Source organism: Calonectris borealis, chromosome 5, assembly GCF_964195595.1.
Source record: "Calonectris borealis chromosome 5, bCalBor7.hap1.2, whole genome shotgun sequence".
Classification (NCBI taxonomy): Eukaryota; Metazoa; Chordata; class Aves; order Procellariiformes; family Procellariidae; genus Calonectris; species Calonectris borealis.
In genome coordinates this window covers 7,409,736-7,424,337 of record NC_134316.1, presented here as the reverse complement: position 1 = coordinate 7,424,337, position 14,602 = coordinate 7,409,736, and the positions used below count along the sequence as shown (strand labels likewise).

At 39.3% G+C, this 14,602-nt stretch overlaps 1 protein-coding gene across 10 annotated transcripts in view; it reads right to left on the bottom strand.

The window, feature by feature from the left end:
- MNAT1 (MNAT1 component of CDK activating kinase) overlaps positions 1-14,602 on the bottom strand; it is a 129,015-nt gene that overhangs the window by 72,393 nt on the left and 42,020 nt on the right. For all 10 annotated transcript variants that reach the window (XR_012673770.1, XR_012673769.1, XR_012673772.1 and 7 more), the window contains exons 4-5: positions 8,704-8,807; positions 4,284-4,424 (exon numbers count right to left, since the gene is read on the bottom strand). Coding sequence is in view for 6 of the 10 variants with exons in the window: in XM_075150871.1 (XP_075006972.1) it covers positions 4,284-4,424; positions 8,704-8,807 (245 nt within the window). In the remaining 4 variants the exon portion in view is untranslated. The remainder of the gene's footprint in view (positions 1-4,283; positions 4,425-8,703; positions 8,808-14,602) is intronic.

The window sequence follows — 14,602 nt, the reverse complement described above, 5'->3', positions numbered from 1 at the left end:
TACAGTCTGCATCTTCAAAGTGTTGCACATGTCTGTAACCACCATGCAGCAGCATGTGCTGCTAGCTGTCAGCAGAGTTTAAGGATGTTGGATTCTTTTAGTCATCAGATTTAATATGCTGGGGGAGAAAGGAAGAGCGTGAAGCGTTCTCTGGTTGGTTTTGCCCTCTCATATTCCTTAAACGTTCACTGCATTTCTAATACAATAACTAAAGGAAGCCAATTTTTGTACCAACTTCTCAAGAGTTCGCACAATGACTGGTAACCAGATTACACAACTGTGGGAAACCCACACCGTGCCAGCAAGCCACCACATCCGTGATTGTTTGTCCTTTCTAACATGCACATAGCCCTTCTGTTAACTATTAACACACATGAAAGGTCCAATCCCGTAAGCAGTTATCCATACTGGCAATTTTCTGTATGGGAAAACAAACGGTTTAACAGTGTGAACAAAGCTAGTTATATCCAAAAATTTCTGCAAGATTTGTCTCAAAAACCCTGAGATTCTGGTAAAAATGGGGACATTTGATGTCTTTACGGCACCTTGTCCTTTGCTTGGCTCCAAGCTGTGCCATGGCCCAGGGAAAACCTGCCTCTTTGCCATGTGCTGCACTGCCATTTCGCTCACGCCTGGAAAGTATGGGCTCTTGAAGAGGAGAGTGTAAGTCCCACAACAGAGAAGACATCTAAGAGCAGATCTATAATCCTCTGTATAGAGGTGAGAGAGTTTATACAGTAAATAAAGGAAGTGCTTTAATATTTTACTCAGCCCCGATTATCCATGTCTAGAAGGTTAAAAAAAAAAAAACAAAACAAAAAATACACATACAACTCTTCCAATAATATGTAAAATGCATTCAAGACTACAAGTCTAAATTACAACAAGGTGGTGTGCTTTTAAAGTGAGAGGTTTTATTGTAAAAGAGGTCACTTACAATGAAGGTAATATAAAATCTGCCTAATTTAGTATTGCGAGGCAAAACAGGCAACAGCCTAGGCAAAGCACCTGATTGCTCTTCCAGCAGCCCTTGCTCACCTTTCCAGCAAGTGACACTGGCCTTCCCCTCCCTGCTCCCAGCGAAGGACGGGTTCATGGAGCCTTGGCCCCAGGTTCAGTCCTTTCTGCATGACCCACTTTGCTCCTCAGGCTGACCAGGAACCAGAGCCCGCTGCATGACATTTTAAATACCAAACATTTCTGCGCCTTTTTCCCTGCCTGGACTATCTAAACTATAAGCTCTTTGAAAGTGCAACAGTATTCTTGTACCCTTTTGTAAACAACTGAGACCTTTACTTAATATGATAATACCATAAATAATACACATAAGAAACTGTGAATCTCTTCGGTCATTAGAATTTTACCCCTGGTGCTTAAATCCTCTTTTTGGAAGAGGACAGACCCGACATCTCTACCTGCACCACAAAAAAATTTGTCTTAAATTTTCTCTTGCTGCCCAGTAGGGTGGGGGGGAAGGGGAAATCTTGAAAAAAATGACCAAGACCCAGGTCAAGTGGGCTGCAGGTTCCCAACACCAGGTGATGCATCCAAAAGAGAGAATTCAAAACCATCAGGTGAAATGTCAGCTTCCCACCTTCCTCTACACTCACAATCCTGCCGAGTCAGTAGTTTTGCCGCTAGTATTACTGTAGCCAGAACTTAATCCTTGTTGTTTTAGCACAGTCCCAGCAACCACAGATATAAGATTATTTTTTAATATAATTTTTTTACACTGCTACTGCTTATGGTTGGTTTTGCTGCATTTCTGAATTAAGTTTTACTTATGATCAGCTTCATTTTCAGATTTGCAGCACAGCATTAAAAGGATTTCAGAGACCATAGGAAATGTTTATTTGTTTAACAACTGCTGGTTTTCTAGAGACTTTGTAAGTCATTACACAAATACTTCAGTGCTGGTTTTATAAACCTTTAGTATTACAAAACAAGTTTTGGCTCAAATTTAAGTTGACAGTGCCCCTTCATAAACACATGCACAACTTAAAATTGCCTGGTTTCCTTCCTCGGCCTTTAAAAAAATCACCTTTCTGTTGTTTTTAGAATATTAAGATATATTTTAATAGCACTACATATGCAATCACAGTTAAAACTACCTATTTTGGTCATGTTTTAAGGATTATTTATAACCATTCTTTCCTCAAGCCATCTGGTGAAGTAGGTTTCCAGTAAAACCAACTGCTTTGTAAAAAAGAAAAAAAAAAGGGGGGAGGGAGGGGGAAAACAAACCCAAAACCAACAAACCAAAACACACACTGGTCTCTAGTAAATTAAGAGTGTGTTTTAGCACAGGATTGAAATAAGTCGGAAACCAGTTAAAAATCCTATTCTAAGCTCAAAGTTCATTCTAAACTCAAGTTCATAGTGGAACTTTTATTAATTGATCCACTATTCAAACTATTCCTAATTGTGTGGATTGTAAGCACTTTTACCTTTAAAGTGAAAAGAGACTGCTGGATGCAAAGTTATAGACTTGAGGGATTTTCAAAGAACCTTTCTGCTCATCTCTGCTTTTGTCTGGAAAAAACACAAAACACCAGCTCCTTTCAGCAAAACCAATGACAGGTTGCCAGGACTCCTGGCTTAGGAAAAGGCAACTCTTCAGGAGAGCCCCTGAAGCTCCTAAATTGCACATTCATGCTCTCTCTTCATGCCAATGCCTTCTGCACTGGTTCAAAGAGGTACTCTACTTTTCCATGAAAGGCAGAAAAGCATCTGTATCTTGAATAAGAACTGAGAATAAAAAGCAGGAGTTATGCTATATTAATGTGAGATAAACTGAAATAAGAGAGAAATTCTGATTTAAATCTGCCAAGCAGCTTTAAACCACATTGACATAGCTGCACACATGTATGCATGCATACACACTTCCCCTTTTTCCTGATATTCTTCAAGGTTACACACAGACTGTTCTTATGGATGTTAGAGCATGCGAATATGTGTGCATGCATGTCTGTACACACATATGTATTAAAAAAATTGAGATGTGACTCTTGTGTAAATAACACATTTATTGAGCTTCTCTATGCCCACACATCATCATTGCATTTCAGATGCAGAATCAGTAGTAAATTCAGCCAAAGACAAGATTAACATAATTTCCAGAAGTAGCCCGAGTTTTTCTTCAGTTGTCTGTAAATCCCTCAAATGAATCCAAGCTTTCTTCACTTCAAAAGGAGCAACTCATACACAATAGATTTGCAGTAAGAGAACATGACACACTCAAGGCAAGAAATCTTTTTCTTTTAGCAGTTTTCGAATACAAAGGGACCACCTATCATTTAGTGCTCTGACTCAAAAAGGGTTGACTAATGCTCAAATAACTCATGAGGTTACTGTCCCCCGTTCTCCACCATCTCCCCATTGCAGAGGTGGCTGAGCTCCTGATTACCACTTTGCTTCAACACACCAAATCATCAACCACTATTCAGGACTGAATTAACAAACGAACAGTGGCAGGATTTCAGATTATGGCTGACCCAATTAGTACCTTCTCTCTACCCCCCTCACAAATTGCATGATCAGACACGCACCAAAGCAGATGCAACTGTCATCAGCTGAAGGCAATACAAGCAGGCAGTTACAGGGCCTCAGACATGACAGAACCTCACCTATCGCACATCAGGTTCAAGGTGGAGAAGTCACCATATCAGCTATGCTAACGCAAGCCACCCTGGATCACTGTCAATGAATTCAGTAGAAATCTAGACTTTTATACTAGCTCTTCTTCAGATATGAATGTCAACTAATAAGTAAACTGGTAGAGTGACTGGACTCACTAAAGCAATTTCTGAAATATACCTCCACATGTCAATTAGCAACAAGAAAAGAGCTTTCAACAGAAGCTCACTAGGAAAAGAAATGAACAAAAAAATCAAAACCGGTAGAACCAGGAAAATAGCCACCTTCAAAAACCCAAAAAACCTTCTGCATTTTTCTTTACTAGAATCTTACCCAGGATTAATTTTGTGTTGAAACAGCCAAGAATGCTCTCCTAGAATTAATTTCTAACCAGCACCGGACATTCTGGACAATGAGTCCAATTGAGTCTACAAATCCCAGAAGCACTCTCCTTCCAGTCCTGAATTGTTTGTAACGTTGAAATGAATGATAGGTGAGAGAACAGTAACACAAAACATGAAAGACAGGGAAACAGAAAGGGGCAGATGCGTTAATTCCACACAGTTAACCGTGGTAGAGATGAATGTCAACGTACTTGCTGTTTCCTCTGCTATTGAGCATTCAAAGCCTCTGGTTTTGTTACTCACCAGATCATCCAAGAGTGCCTGCTTATTCTTCCTTTTTATAATCTGTTGTAGTTGTTCTTCTTTCTGTATGAGCAGTCGCCTTTGTTCGTTTTCCTGTCGCTCTACCTCTAAAGCTTCCTCCAGCTCTTCCTGCTCCCGCGTCTGAAATGGAAATTAGAAATCAACTCATAGCAATCCTCCTCCTTGGGTGGACAGAGCTCACCCACAGCTCTACTGCCTACCAAAGGACCTAGGACAGACCAAGCAATGGGAATGCAGCCAAACTCCACCTTTTGAGGTAGAATTCTAAGTAGAATTTTAGGTAGAAGATAATATGATAATATAATATGATAATAATCATAATCGCTTCAAGGCGATTATGATGATTCTACCTCCTCTTATTGTCCAGTGCAAAGCTAGATTTTTTTTTTTCCTTGCTGGCCTCTGCAGTAGGAAGTTACCATTTGGATCTTGGCTCTTTAAATGTTGGAGAATGACAATAGGTTTTTCTTACACCTCCACTCTAAAATGAAGGCACCCACTCTGCCCCCACACATCCTACTTCTCAAGTGATGTAAGTGGGTGACCAAAAATATACTGCCACAATACTGTTCCTGATCGTCCCCCTGATCAGCTGCATCTTGTGTGCAAAGTACGCTGTGTGCTTCTTAACAGTGGTGTAGGAGAAAAATAAGGAATTACAAATGTGTGAATATTAATAGAGAAGCTTATAAGCTAAAACATATTTAAGTAAGAACTGGGAAAAAAGTCACATTCCCAGAAAATGAGGAATTTTGCCTATAACTTGGATTGAAGTCATATGCCACAAGTGAAGAATAGAAAGAAATAGCTAGTACATAATGACTAGTTTTTGTTTCAGGATTTACTTGTTGAGAAGTCTTTTAACCTGTAAACTATTAAGTCATCTGTATTTGAACATCATAGTGGAAGAAAAAAGAGGAGGGCTGAAAGATCGGGGCAGGGAAAGGATTACAGCTAAACAACTTAATGCAGAAGAGGGAATCAAAAGAACCTTAGTTTGGTGGTAAGAAGGTATAGGACAATAACATACAGAAAACATTTTCCAAATCTTCCCCACCAAAAACACTAAAGCAAAGGGAGATTCAGTAAAAACGCAGAGATAATTAAAATTTTATAAAACTTAAATGGACGATTAATCCATGGAAGCAGTTTAAGCAAAATATTATTGCAGCCAAGAGCTTAGTAAAATCTGTTCTTGTAACAAAAAGACCTAAAGTTACATCATAAAGCATAGCAGCCTGATATATGCCAGAATATGCTGAAAAACATTCCTTCACCAGGCAGATCACACCAATGGGTCCCAGTGAGGCCCAGTTACTCCTGGATGCAAGAGCTGACAGATCTCATCACCTGCCACCAAGCCAACAGAAGCTGCTTTCATTCTGTAACTAGCAGTGACACTGGTAAAGAGCTGTCACCAACCAGTGACCACCTGCAACTGGATTCTCTTTGCATTTAACGAAAAGAAGGAAGCAACAAAAAACTCCAAGTTGCTAATTGAGGTTATTTTTGAGAATTAAGGGATCTAGTTAGTACAGTCAACAGAACTGAAGAGCTCAGGGTCTTTAAGACATTCCAAGCCTCTTCCACGTTTATGTACAAAGACTGCCTGGAATTTGCATTGAAACAGAAGAAAACTTGTAAGGCTGACAGACCCAGTCTGAAGAACCAGCCCAGAAACATTATAGTCAGAAATAAGTAAACTGATATACAAACCTAAACCAGATCAGACTACAGGAAAAAGGAAGAATTATCACAAGTCAGATCAAATTCTTTCTGAAATGAAGACCAAACAAAATAGTAAAACAGAAGAGAAACGAGCTTAATAGGCAGCAAGGGTTGTGTCAAGCTTAGAAATAATCTAGACACAGTCCCAACACCTAAAGAAATAAAGATGATCACGGTGAAGCCTGGAGTAAACTCAAGAAGACAAGTGGAAGAAGTAAATAGAAGGTGTAATAATGTTTCTCCACATTCAAGAAAGGACAATCAAGAAAACTTAAACACATCTACATCGCGGAGTTCAAAACTATTTCAAGACTGAACAAAGCAGCAAGTGAAATTAAACATACAGTAACAAAGTAGGAAGTAACAAGTCACCCTATGACTGGAGAATAGCAGACATTTAAGGAAAAAGACACATTTCGGAAAACTGTAGTCCACTCAGAAGGCAAGGCTATATGTTGACTGAACTACCTATAATAAAAATAAACCCCTTCTCCAAGAGTTCTTTACCTTTTTGTCCAAACTTGTGAACTTAAACACTGCATCAAATCCAGAGATCTAAGAGATGGGTTAGTACACGAGTAGCAAGGTCATTAGGAACTGGCTACAAAGATAAGAAATATGCCTTGTATTGACAGAACAAGCAGTTATTCAAATCCTGAGGGGACAGGTTCAGTAACTTAGTATTTTGATTTGTAAGAAAGAATGACATACTCATGAGGATAGAAGTAGCAAAAGTGAGATGAAAATAACTTACAAGGCCATAGATTTAGAAACATTAATTTATCAGTTAGAAACCAAAGAGGAAAAATCATGATGCACTACTTGACCACTACTGATTCTGAACCTCCTGTATGACAGTGCTACAAGAGAAGAACAGTCTTAGGATCTCGCATCTCAGCATACTTCCAGTAGAGATGGGAAAACAGTGTTCTTTTGTAAGAGCTGTTAAGATGTCAGCTACAATACTGCATTCAATTCTGGTCCCTTCTGCCTGCAAAACACAAATTCAAACTGCAAGAGGCAAAGGGTAGCAAAAACACCAAGAGGGACAGAGAATATCTATATTTCCTCAGAAGTAAACTATTACAGTGGTCAGAAACATTTACGTCAGGCCAAGAATGAAGGGACAATGACTGTCCATAAGAAGTTTAAGCAAGAAATTAGGACACCTTTTACCACTTAAGGAGTAAAGACAGTCCAATAAAGAGCTAGAGAGAGAAAGCACCCTTTCAGCTTTTGGGAGAGGACTAAATTTATGGGCAAGATCATGCAGTTTTTGTAATAGCAACTGCATCAAGTCTATTGTTATGTTTTAATTGTTGAAAAAGAGATGTTGAATGTTTCAAATGTTAAAAAAAGAAATAAAAAAGAAATGTCTCCAGATGTCCAGTAAGTATGGATTCACCCAGGCTTGTCCAGCTTCCACCAGACAACGTCTAGCACAGCAAGACCATACAGTACAGAAAACAGAAGGCCCAGGGGGCTTGGGTGGGTACAGGGTATTACTGTGCTGCTTGACACGATCACACAGCTAGTGCACAGCCTGCCTGCGAGTCACTTACACGAACGGAAGGTGGGCTGCAGGCAAAGCACGCTATTCTCATGGTGACTCTAGAGGTTGCACCTACATTGTAAAATAAGACATGCAGCCAAAGATTTGGCAGGTCTCTTCAAGCTCTGAAGCATAGGATATTGCACAGTGTCAGAGACAGGATAACAGATCAGAGGTGGACCTCTGGGGAAATTTCCTTGCCTTTAAAAGGAAGAGGTTCAAACAAACATTTTTCAGATTCCAGTCTCCTCCTGTGAAATCCTAGAGCTAAAGAAATCACTGGGAGTTTTGCCACAGACTTCAGGGGAGTGAGGATTTCACCCCTACTGATTTGAAAGCAAGTCCTTAGTGCAACTGGAATACAAACACAAAACCTTGTTATGTCACATTCTGGGCAGACATTTTCCTTCAAGAACTGATAACAATGTGTATTTTTATACTGAAAAAATATTTAACAGATTAAACTTTTCTTACAGAAAGAAATGCTTGCAAGTTTATTTTTAAAGAACAAAATTATATCTGAGGCATGTTTTAAATTAATAAATCTTCAAAGAACCATGCGTTTTGCATACAGATCATGTATACAATACTCCTGATGTTATTGTTATCAGCTCTCGAACAAAAGTTTTAATGTTTGTTTCAACATCTTTCATTTTAAATTTTGTATAAACCAGACTTGTGCTTTCCCTCAATTTTACAACTCTCTCCTGGGACCTTCATAATGTCTGCGTCTGGATTCCTTTTTTCCTTCGGATGAGAAAGGAATGATTGTCCTGGTATAGGAATGAACTTGGTCTCTCCTGGATATTGTCCAACGACACTACCAGCACGCATGCAGTGGTGATGTATTAGATGCAGACTTTACTGCCTGGCCCGCTTTTTAAGCCCTTCCCAAAATAAAGCATAACTACATTTCAACTACCGATTTAATCTCTTTAAGCAGCACTAAATATCAGTATCGCAGAATATTAGCATATTATGGTTTTTGAATACAAAGTGAAGTCTGCATTGTGCCTTCAGCTTTGACTTGTTTTTAAGATATTACAGAAAGTACTCCACTTCAAAAATCTAATTCTTTAACTAATGAATAAAAATTGTAGGGGAGAGAAGTTAACTAACCAGTTTTATCTTATTTTTCTGAATGACTTCTTTGTTATCCTTCTGGTACAGCTCCATTTTCCTTTTGGTGTTTTCCAGATCCACATTGTTGGTCAAGTTAAATACTGCATAAATATTAGAAAGACAGAAGGTAAAAGTATTAGGCTGGCATGCATGACTATGACAAAGAAATAGTACTCTTATGTTCCCTAGCCCTTCTAGCACCAGATATAAACATCGCAATAACAGAATTTATTTAAATATGCCCTGTAAAGCAAGACATAATCTGCTAAATCACTGCAAACTTCAACAGAAGCCAGCAGAGTTCCTTTAGGTTTATACATCTGTAGGAGATGAAAATTTGAGTTTTGCATCCTATTTTGTGATACTGATAATGATACACATGAATAATCATAATATTATTCATAAAACACTGATCTTTTCAAGTAGCAGTTACAGTTAAGAACACAGTGATTCCTATAAAATTAAAATTAGACTAAACACATACATATTAAGATAAGGTTAGAAATTAAGTCATTCCATTTCATAAGAGTATCTAATGCGCAAAGATTACAGAGACTGTTTGAATTCTCAGGTACACAAAAGTTTTCACATCATTTGATAACTTAAAAGGCACCAATGTACAACTACCTTTATTATGAGGAATCTGCAGATGCAGATTAATAGGTTAAGTGACATTCTTTTTATGTCTCTCGATAGTGACAGACTGACTATATCTCACGTAATTATGAGCAGGGTTGGCCAGCAAGCTCCATAGTTTAGCACAACATTCTCGATTATCTACACATGGCATGGAAGATACCTCAAGAAATTCAACAGTTTCTATAATCAACAGCTTGAAAGATGTAGATGGTTTGGATGATTAGTAATTTAATACAACGCCTGAGCCTTTCACTTCTAGGTCACTAGTTCAATTGTGGGTCAAGTGAATTCCAGCTGAAAGCCCTTATCACTGGGAAGTCGCCTGGTGATCACCATCCAGAGTGGATGCTGCGCTCATGCCCCTGGCCTTAAAGCTATTGAAGACTGCCAACATACAGCACTCAAAGCCTCAAAGAGCTTTGTCACATGGCTACAAGTAAATTCACAAGAGCAGCAGAGAAATTTGCACTGCCACTGATAAATCCTTCGCAAGAAAACAATAGCATAGTGATTGAGCTAAGTCAAACCCTGAGGGGGGGAAGGAGGTTCTAGTGGAAATGCCAGCACGGGACTCAGAAGATTTTGGTTCAGTTCTTTCTTCCTAGGTTCTCAAGCGACTAGGGCCAATGGGCACTGGGCACATGCACCACTGCCAAGGCATTTGAATAAGTAAGCTGCTAGAGAGAAACAGAAGGAAGAAGCATGAAACCTGTTCTTACTCATCAGGATAGCACACGTCTCAGTTTGGTAAAGATTATATCCCTTCTTTCATCCTCTCCACAAGTAACATGGCAGAAATGAACTTTTAAGAGGGTTCTAGGTAAACCAAACGATTAACAGCCTAGACTGGCAAACCAGTTGACAGCAGCAAAGGAAACAGCAAGAAATCAAAGCAGGGAGCAAATGGGGGCAGGGGAGAAAACAGGGAAGGTCCAAAATGCAAGAGTTGTGGGATACAGCTCAGTTCTACAAACCCAGCTGTATAGCAGCTCACTACTACCAAAAAGGGGCAGCCCTGCTCTTACATCCCTCTTCCCAGGCAAAGGTCTCACCCTTTCCCCTGTTCTGACTCCAGGACTCCCTGGATGCTTTGCAGTGTCAGGAGAAACCCTCCAGTAACCTGAACGGGCTCAACAAAGGGGCCGGACAAGTGCCAGAGATGGTATAAGGGAAGTAATAAAAATGTACAGATGGGAATAGGAATACTCTCTTTCCAGGAGTACTGAACACCACATCATCTTGCTCTTATCAAAAGTATTCAGTCCTTCCTTGAACTGCAACAAAAAGGGCTAGGCAAGACACAGCTGAAGACATTCCTAACCTTAAGCAAAGAAACAAAATGCTGTATTTATTCCCCCCCCCCCCCTTTTCCAAATAATGAGCAATATCAAGAGGACTGACATTTTAATTCAGCCTGGCTCCTAAATCAGCTGAACTCTTCCATCCCCACGCCATCACCCTCACTTCAGAAGGAAGATCTGAGATGGAGGCTGGTTTTGTGGTTTAAGCATTTGATTGGGAATCAACACCTGAGTTTAATTTCCAACTTTGCTACTGTTCCTGGGCAGATTGCTGGGCCTTTATACTGGAGGTCTCCCACCGGTAAGAACCAGGAGTAGGGGAATAAAGCTTCCTTTCTCCTATACATCGTCTGATGTATCTCCATCCTCTAGCTATATGCAGTACTAATCTCCGTATTTCTTGATCTCATCTCAGGTGGAACCTCTGGGCACTGCTATAACGCAAACAAGCCATTCACAGTTCACCTCCTTGGGTTTTGGAAGCAAGTTACCCATTTCAAATGTATTTATTATTTTTGTCTCCAAAAGGCATAACAACATTTTCCAATTTCATACAAACATACACTTTCTAGTTGTAGCAACATTTCTTTAGTAAAACACATTATTTTAGTCTAAATTTTTAGTATTTTAATGGAGACTTGACCTCCAAATTTCTAGCCTACAGCTGCCAGCTGACAAGCAGCTTAATATTTGAGCATTACGGCAGAGAAGAATTGTCATGTGAAAATGCTGGCATACAATCAGACCAGGGCTCTGCAATGACAGCAGCTGGATGGGAATGTCAGCACTTCCTACAACTTAAATCCACACACCAGCTCTCTAAACTCTTCAATGACGACACAAGAAAGAAATAGCGTATGAGACATGCTGTGCTAGCAGGATGCCCAGATGCCACCTTCAGGTGCAAGAGGAGGAGCAAGATGATGTGCCAAATGCCTTTAGGCTCCTGAACATCTTGGGTATTTCTCTAAAAATAATCCAGCAATAAGCTGATGATCTAGGTTTTGCAACTATTGCTTCTTGAAAGATTCAGGGGTTTTTTTTCCCCCCCTTCTTTCTCAGTTATCTTTAATAGGTTCAACTAGTCACAACCTAGGTTTGTAAAACAAAAACTGTAAGATTTAAAACTCATACTGGGGACAGTAGGCAAATTTTAGACATATGCAGATGCCTGCTTTTATTTAGAACTACTTACAAAAGCGGATTTATTTTGCTACTTGCTATGAAGTAACATTTCTGTGTAAGAGATGTTTCTGCATCAATGTTTAGGAAATCTTCAATATCCACCTGCATAGCCACCTTAAACGCCCACTGCTCTGCTCGCAGCAAGGTGAAAGATGGTTTATTCCCCATTCTGTTTTCCTGCTGTGGCTGGAACCAAACCACAGGTAAAACCCTCTCAACGGTCAGATCTATTCATACCATGCCAATTTTGCTCTGCCAGTTTTGCTCTACTCTGTCACTTGAGGATATAGTAGGACACCAGCAATCAGGAAGACTCATACTTCCAGCACCCTCAAAGGCCAGAGCAGATTTCTCCCACTGAATATGGATTCACAGTCATTGAACAGGAACATTATCTTGGTCCTAAGCATCTGCTCCTCAACACTAAGTTGTCCACATTTCAAGACTTAAAATACTGAAGAGCTACATTTTGTTGCAACAGTGTTAAGACCTGGATGTCTCTATATCAACATCAGTGTCAATAGTTGTCCTTTAATAAATTAAAAGAATAGCTTTCCTCCTACAATAAACACTCTAGCAGCAAAACAAACTATGCTCTTTGACATTGCATGGTTATCAGTGGCCAATCAGCCAGCCAAAACATCTTCCAACATATTTTCTAATATATTTTTCATGAGCTTCAAATGGCTTTTCATCAGTATTCAGACAATACAAATTCTTGCCATTGTATCCTCGCAATTACAGCTGACAAGTCCATTTTGTAAGGGGCATTAGGTCACAAAAAATAATTAAGACATTATTTCTTTCTCTTCTCCCTTGTCCCCTCCACAAGTCATTTGGCATCTAAAAACCAAAAAGTATCAAATCAAAGAACAGTCACTAATACTCAACATCTTACCTTTTACACAGCTAGGACTATGCAGTATTTTTTTTATTTGGTCTGCTTTGAGTTTTGCCAGAAATTTATTTTAAATATAATTCTTCCAAATGTTCCCTTTTTAAAAAATACAACAAATCATAAAACTAGAAGAACTAGAAAGAGTTAAAAAAACCTAACTCATATGCTACACCTATCCTGAAAAAATATTGGTGTACATCTGAATATGACTGGCAAAGCAGATGGCTAGTTTGAAAAGGTTTCAAAGAAAAGCTAGACTTATTTTTGTCCATGTTGAAATATAGCATAAGCTGATATAAGAGGCCTGAAACCCTTCAGGGAAAAGAAACAGAAGCTGTTTTGTATGCAACAATTATTTATCTACTTATCCATCTCACATTGGTTGGTTTATAAAATGACTTGCCTTGAGACATCTGTTGAAGTATAACAGGAAGACTATTGTGTTTTTCTGAAACATTTCATTCTATTTAGGTAAAACTCCCTACTTCTGACATTCAGCCTCTACAGGGAGACTTTCGCTGCTTTTCAAAACAACAACATTCATTATGCAATACTACAACAAATGGAAAAATATTTTCCTCGTTATAAAAGAAAAAAGAAAATGAGACAAAAATTTTAATTATATGGCACAATAACTTGTCCAGAGACAGAGCAGCATGAATGAATGTCACTCCACTGCAGGACTTCAAGTCCACCAAAATCTCCCTGTTTTAGTCTGAGATATTGCAAATTTTCTGAGACTCTTCCTCCTAGTTCCTTAAGAGACAGTAATGTTACCATGTAAAAATATTTGCTATTCAACTATTAAGAACATTCCCTCTCTGGCAAGACAGCAGATGATTACTCTGATGACAGTGTTTGATCTGCATTGCTGGTATGAGCCCGCTGAAAATTTTTAAATTAGTAAGTATTAGTTTGTTGTAAACAATATTCCTCCCACCCTGCTACAAACAACTCCTTGATCATCATCATCATAAATCACCAGCTAGAGACCAGGAATTTTAGAAGAGCAACTGCTTTGGGCAGAGCGCTATGAAGGGAGACACAACCACCTCCTCAGTCTGGCCGGGGACTCCAAAGCCACTGCGGCACCTTCTGTTGGTGCTTTCGACGCCTGGGCCAACCTCTGCCCCTGTACTTTTAAGAGGGGTAGGAGCGGGGTGAGGGGGAGAAAAGACGGAATAGATCTTAACAGGTCCCTTCCTACCAACATTTCTGTGTTTATAACAAAACAATTATCAGAGACAAAAGAAAACCCACAGCTAAGCCAGAAAAATCTAGTTAGGTATTCATAATTATTTCTGTTTATCCTCAGTTGTCTTTTATTGGGACAATAATTTTCCAGAAAAATACCTTAGCGTAGTAATAAATGATTGAAATCACTCAGCCCCGTCGGTCTAAGAAAGATCATTTTGGCTGGAACAGCGTGGTACTGAAATCTTTGTTCAGATGAGATGACTGAAAAGGATCTTTGATAAAGCTGCCCAATTTCCAGTTGGGTTACTCCCATTGTCAGGACCAGCCATACCATCCTCGTGCACACACACACAGGAAAAAACCACAGAACAATAAACAACACAACCCACAAGTGATCATAGATACCAAAATCCTCTCTTTCCAAAGATGACTTGTGAGATAAACATTCTGAGCAAGACAAGTCACTAGGCAGCTGGTATTGCATAAAGTCTTAGAGGAGTAACGAGATACAGGAATCCGAAGGGCACAAATACAGTAGTCTCTTTCCAAGTTGAATGTACTGCATGTTTTTAAAAAGCAATAATTACTATTAACAATTGTGTTGCGGTCATGCCTAGAGGCCTCATACAGGTATCAGGAGAATGGTGCCAGGCAGTGTGTATACGCATGCTAGGAG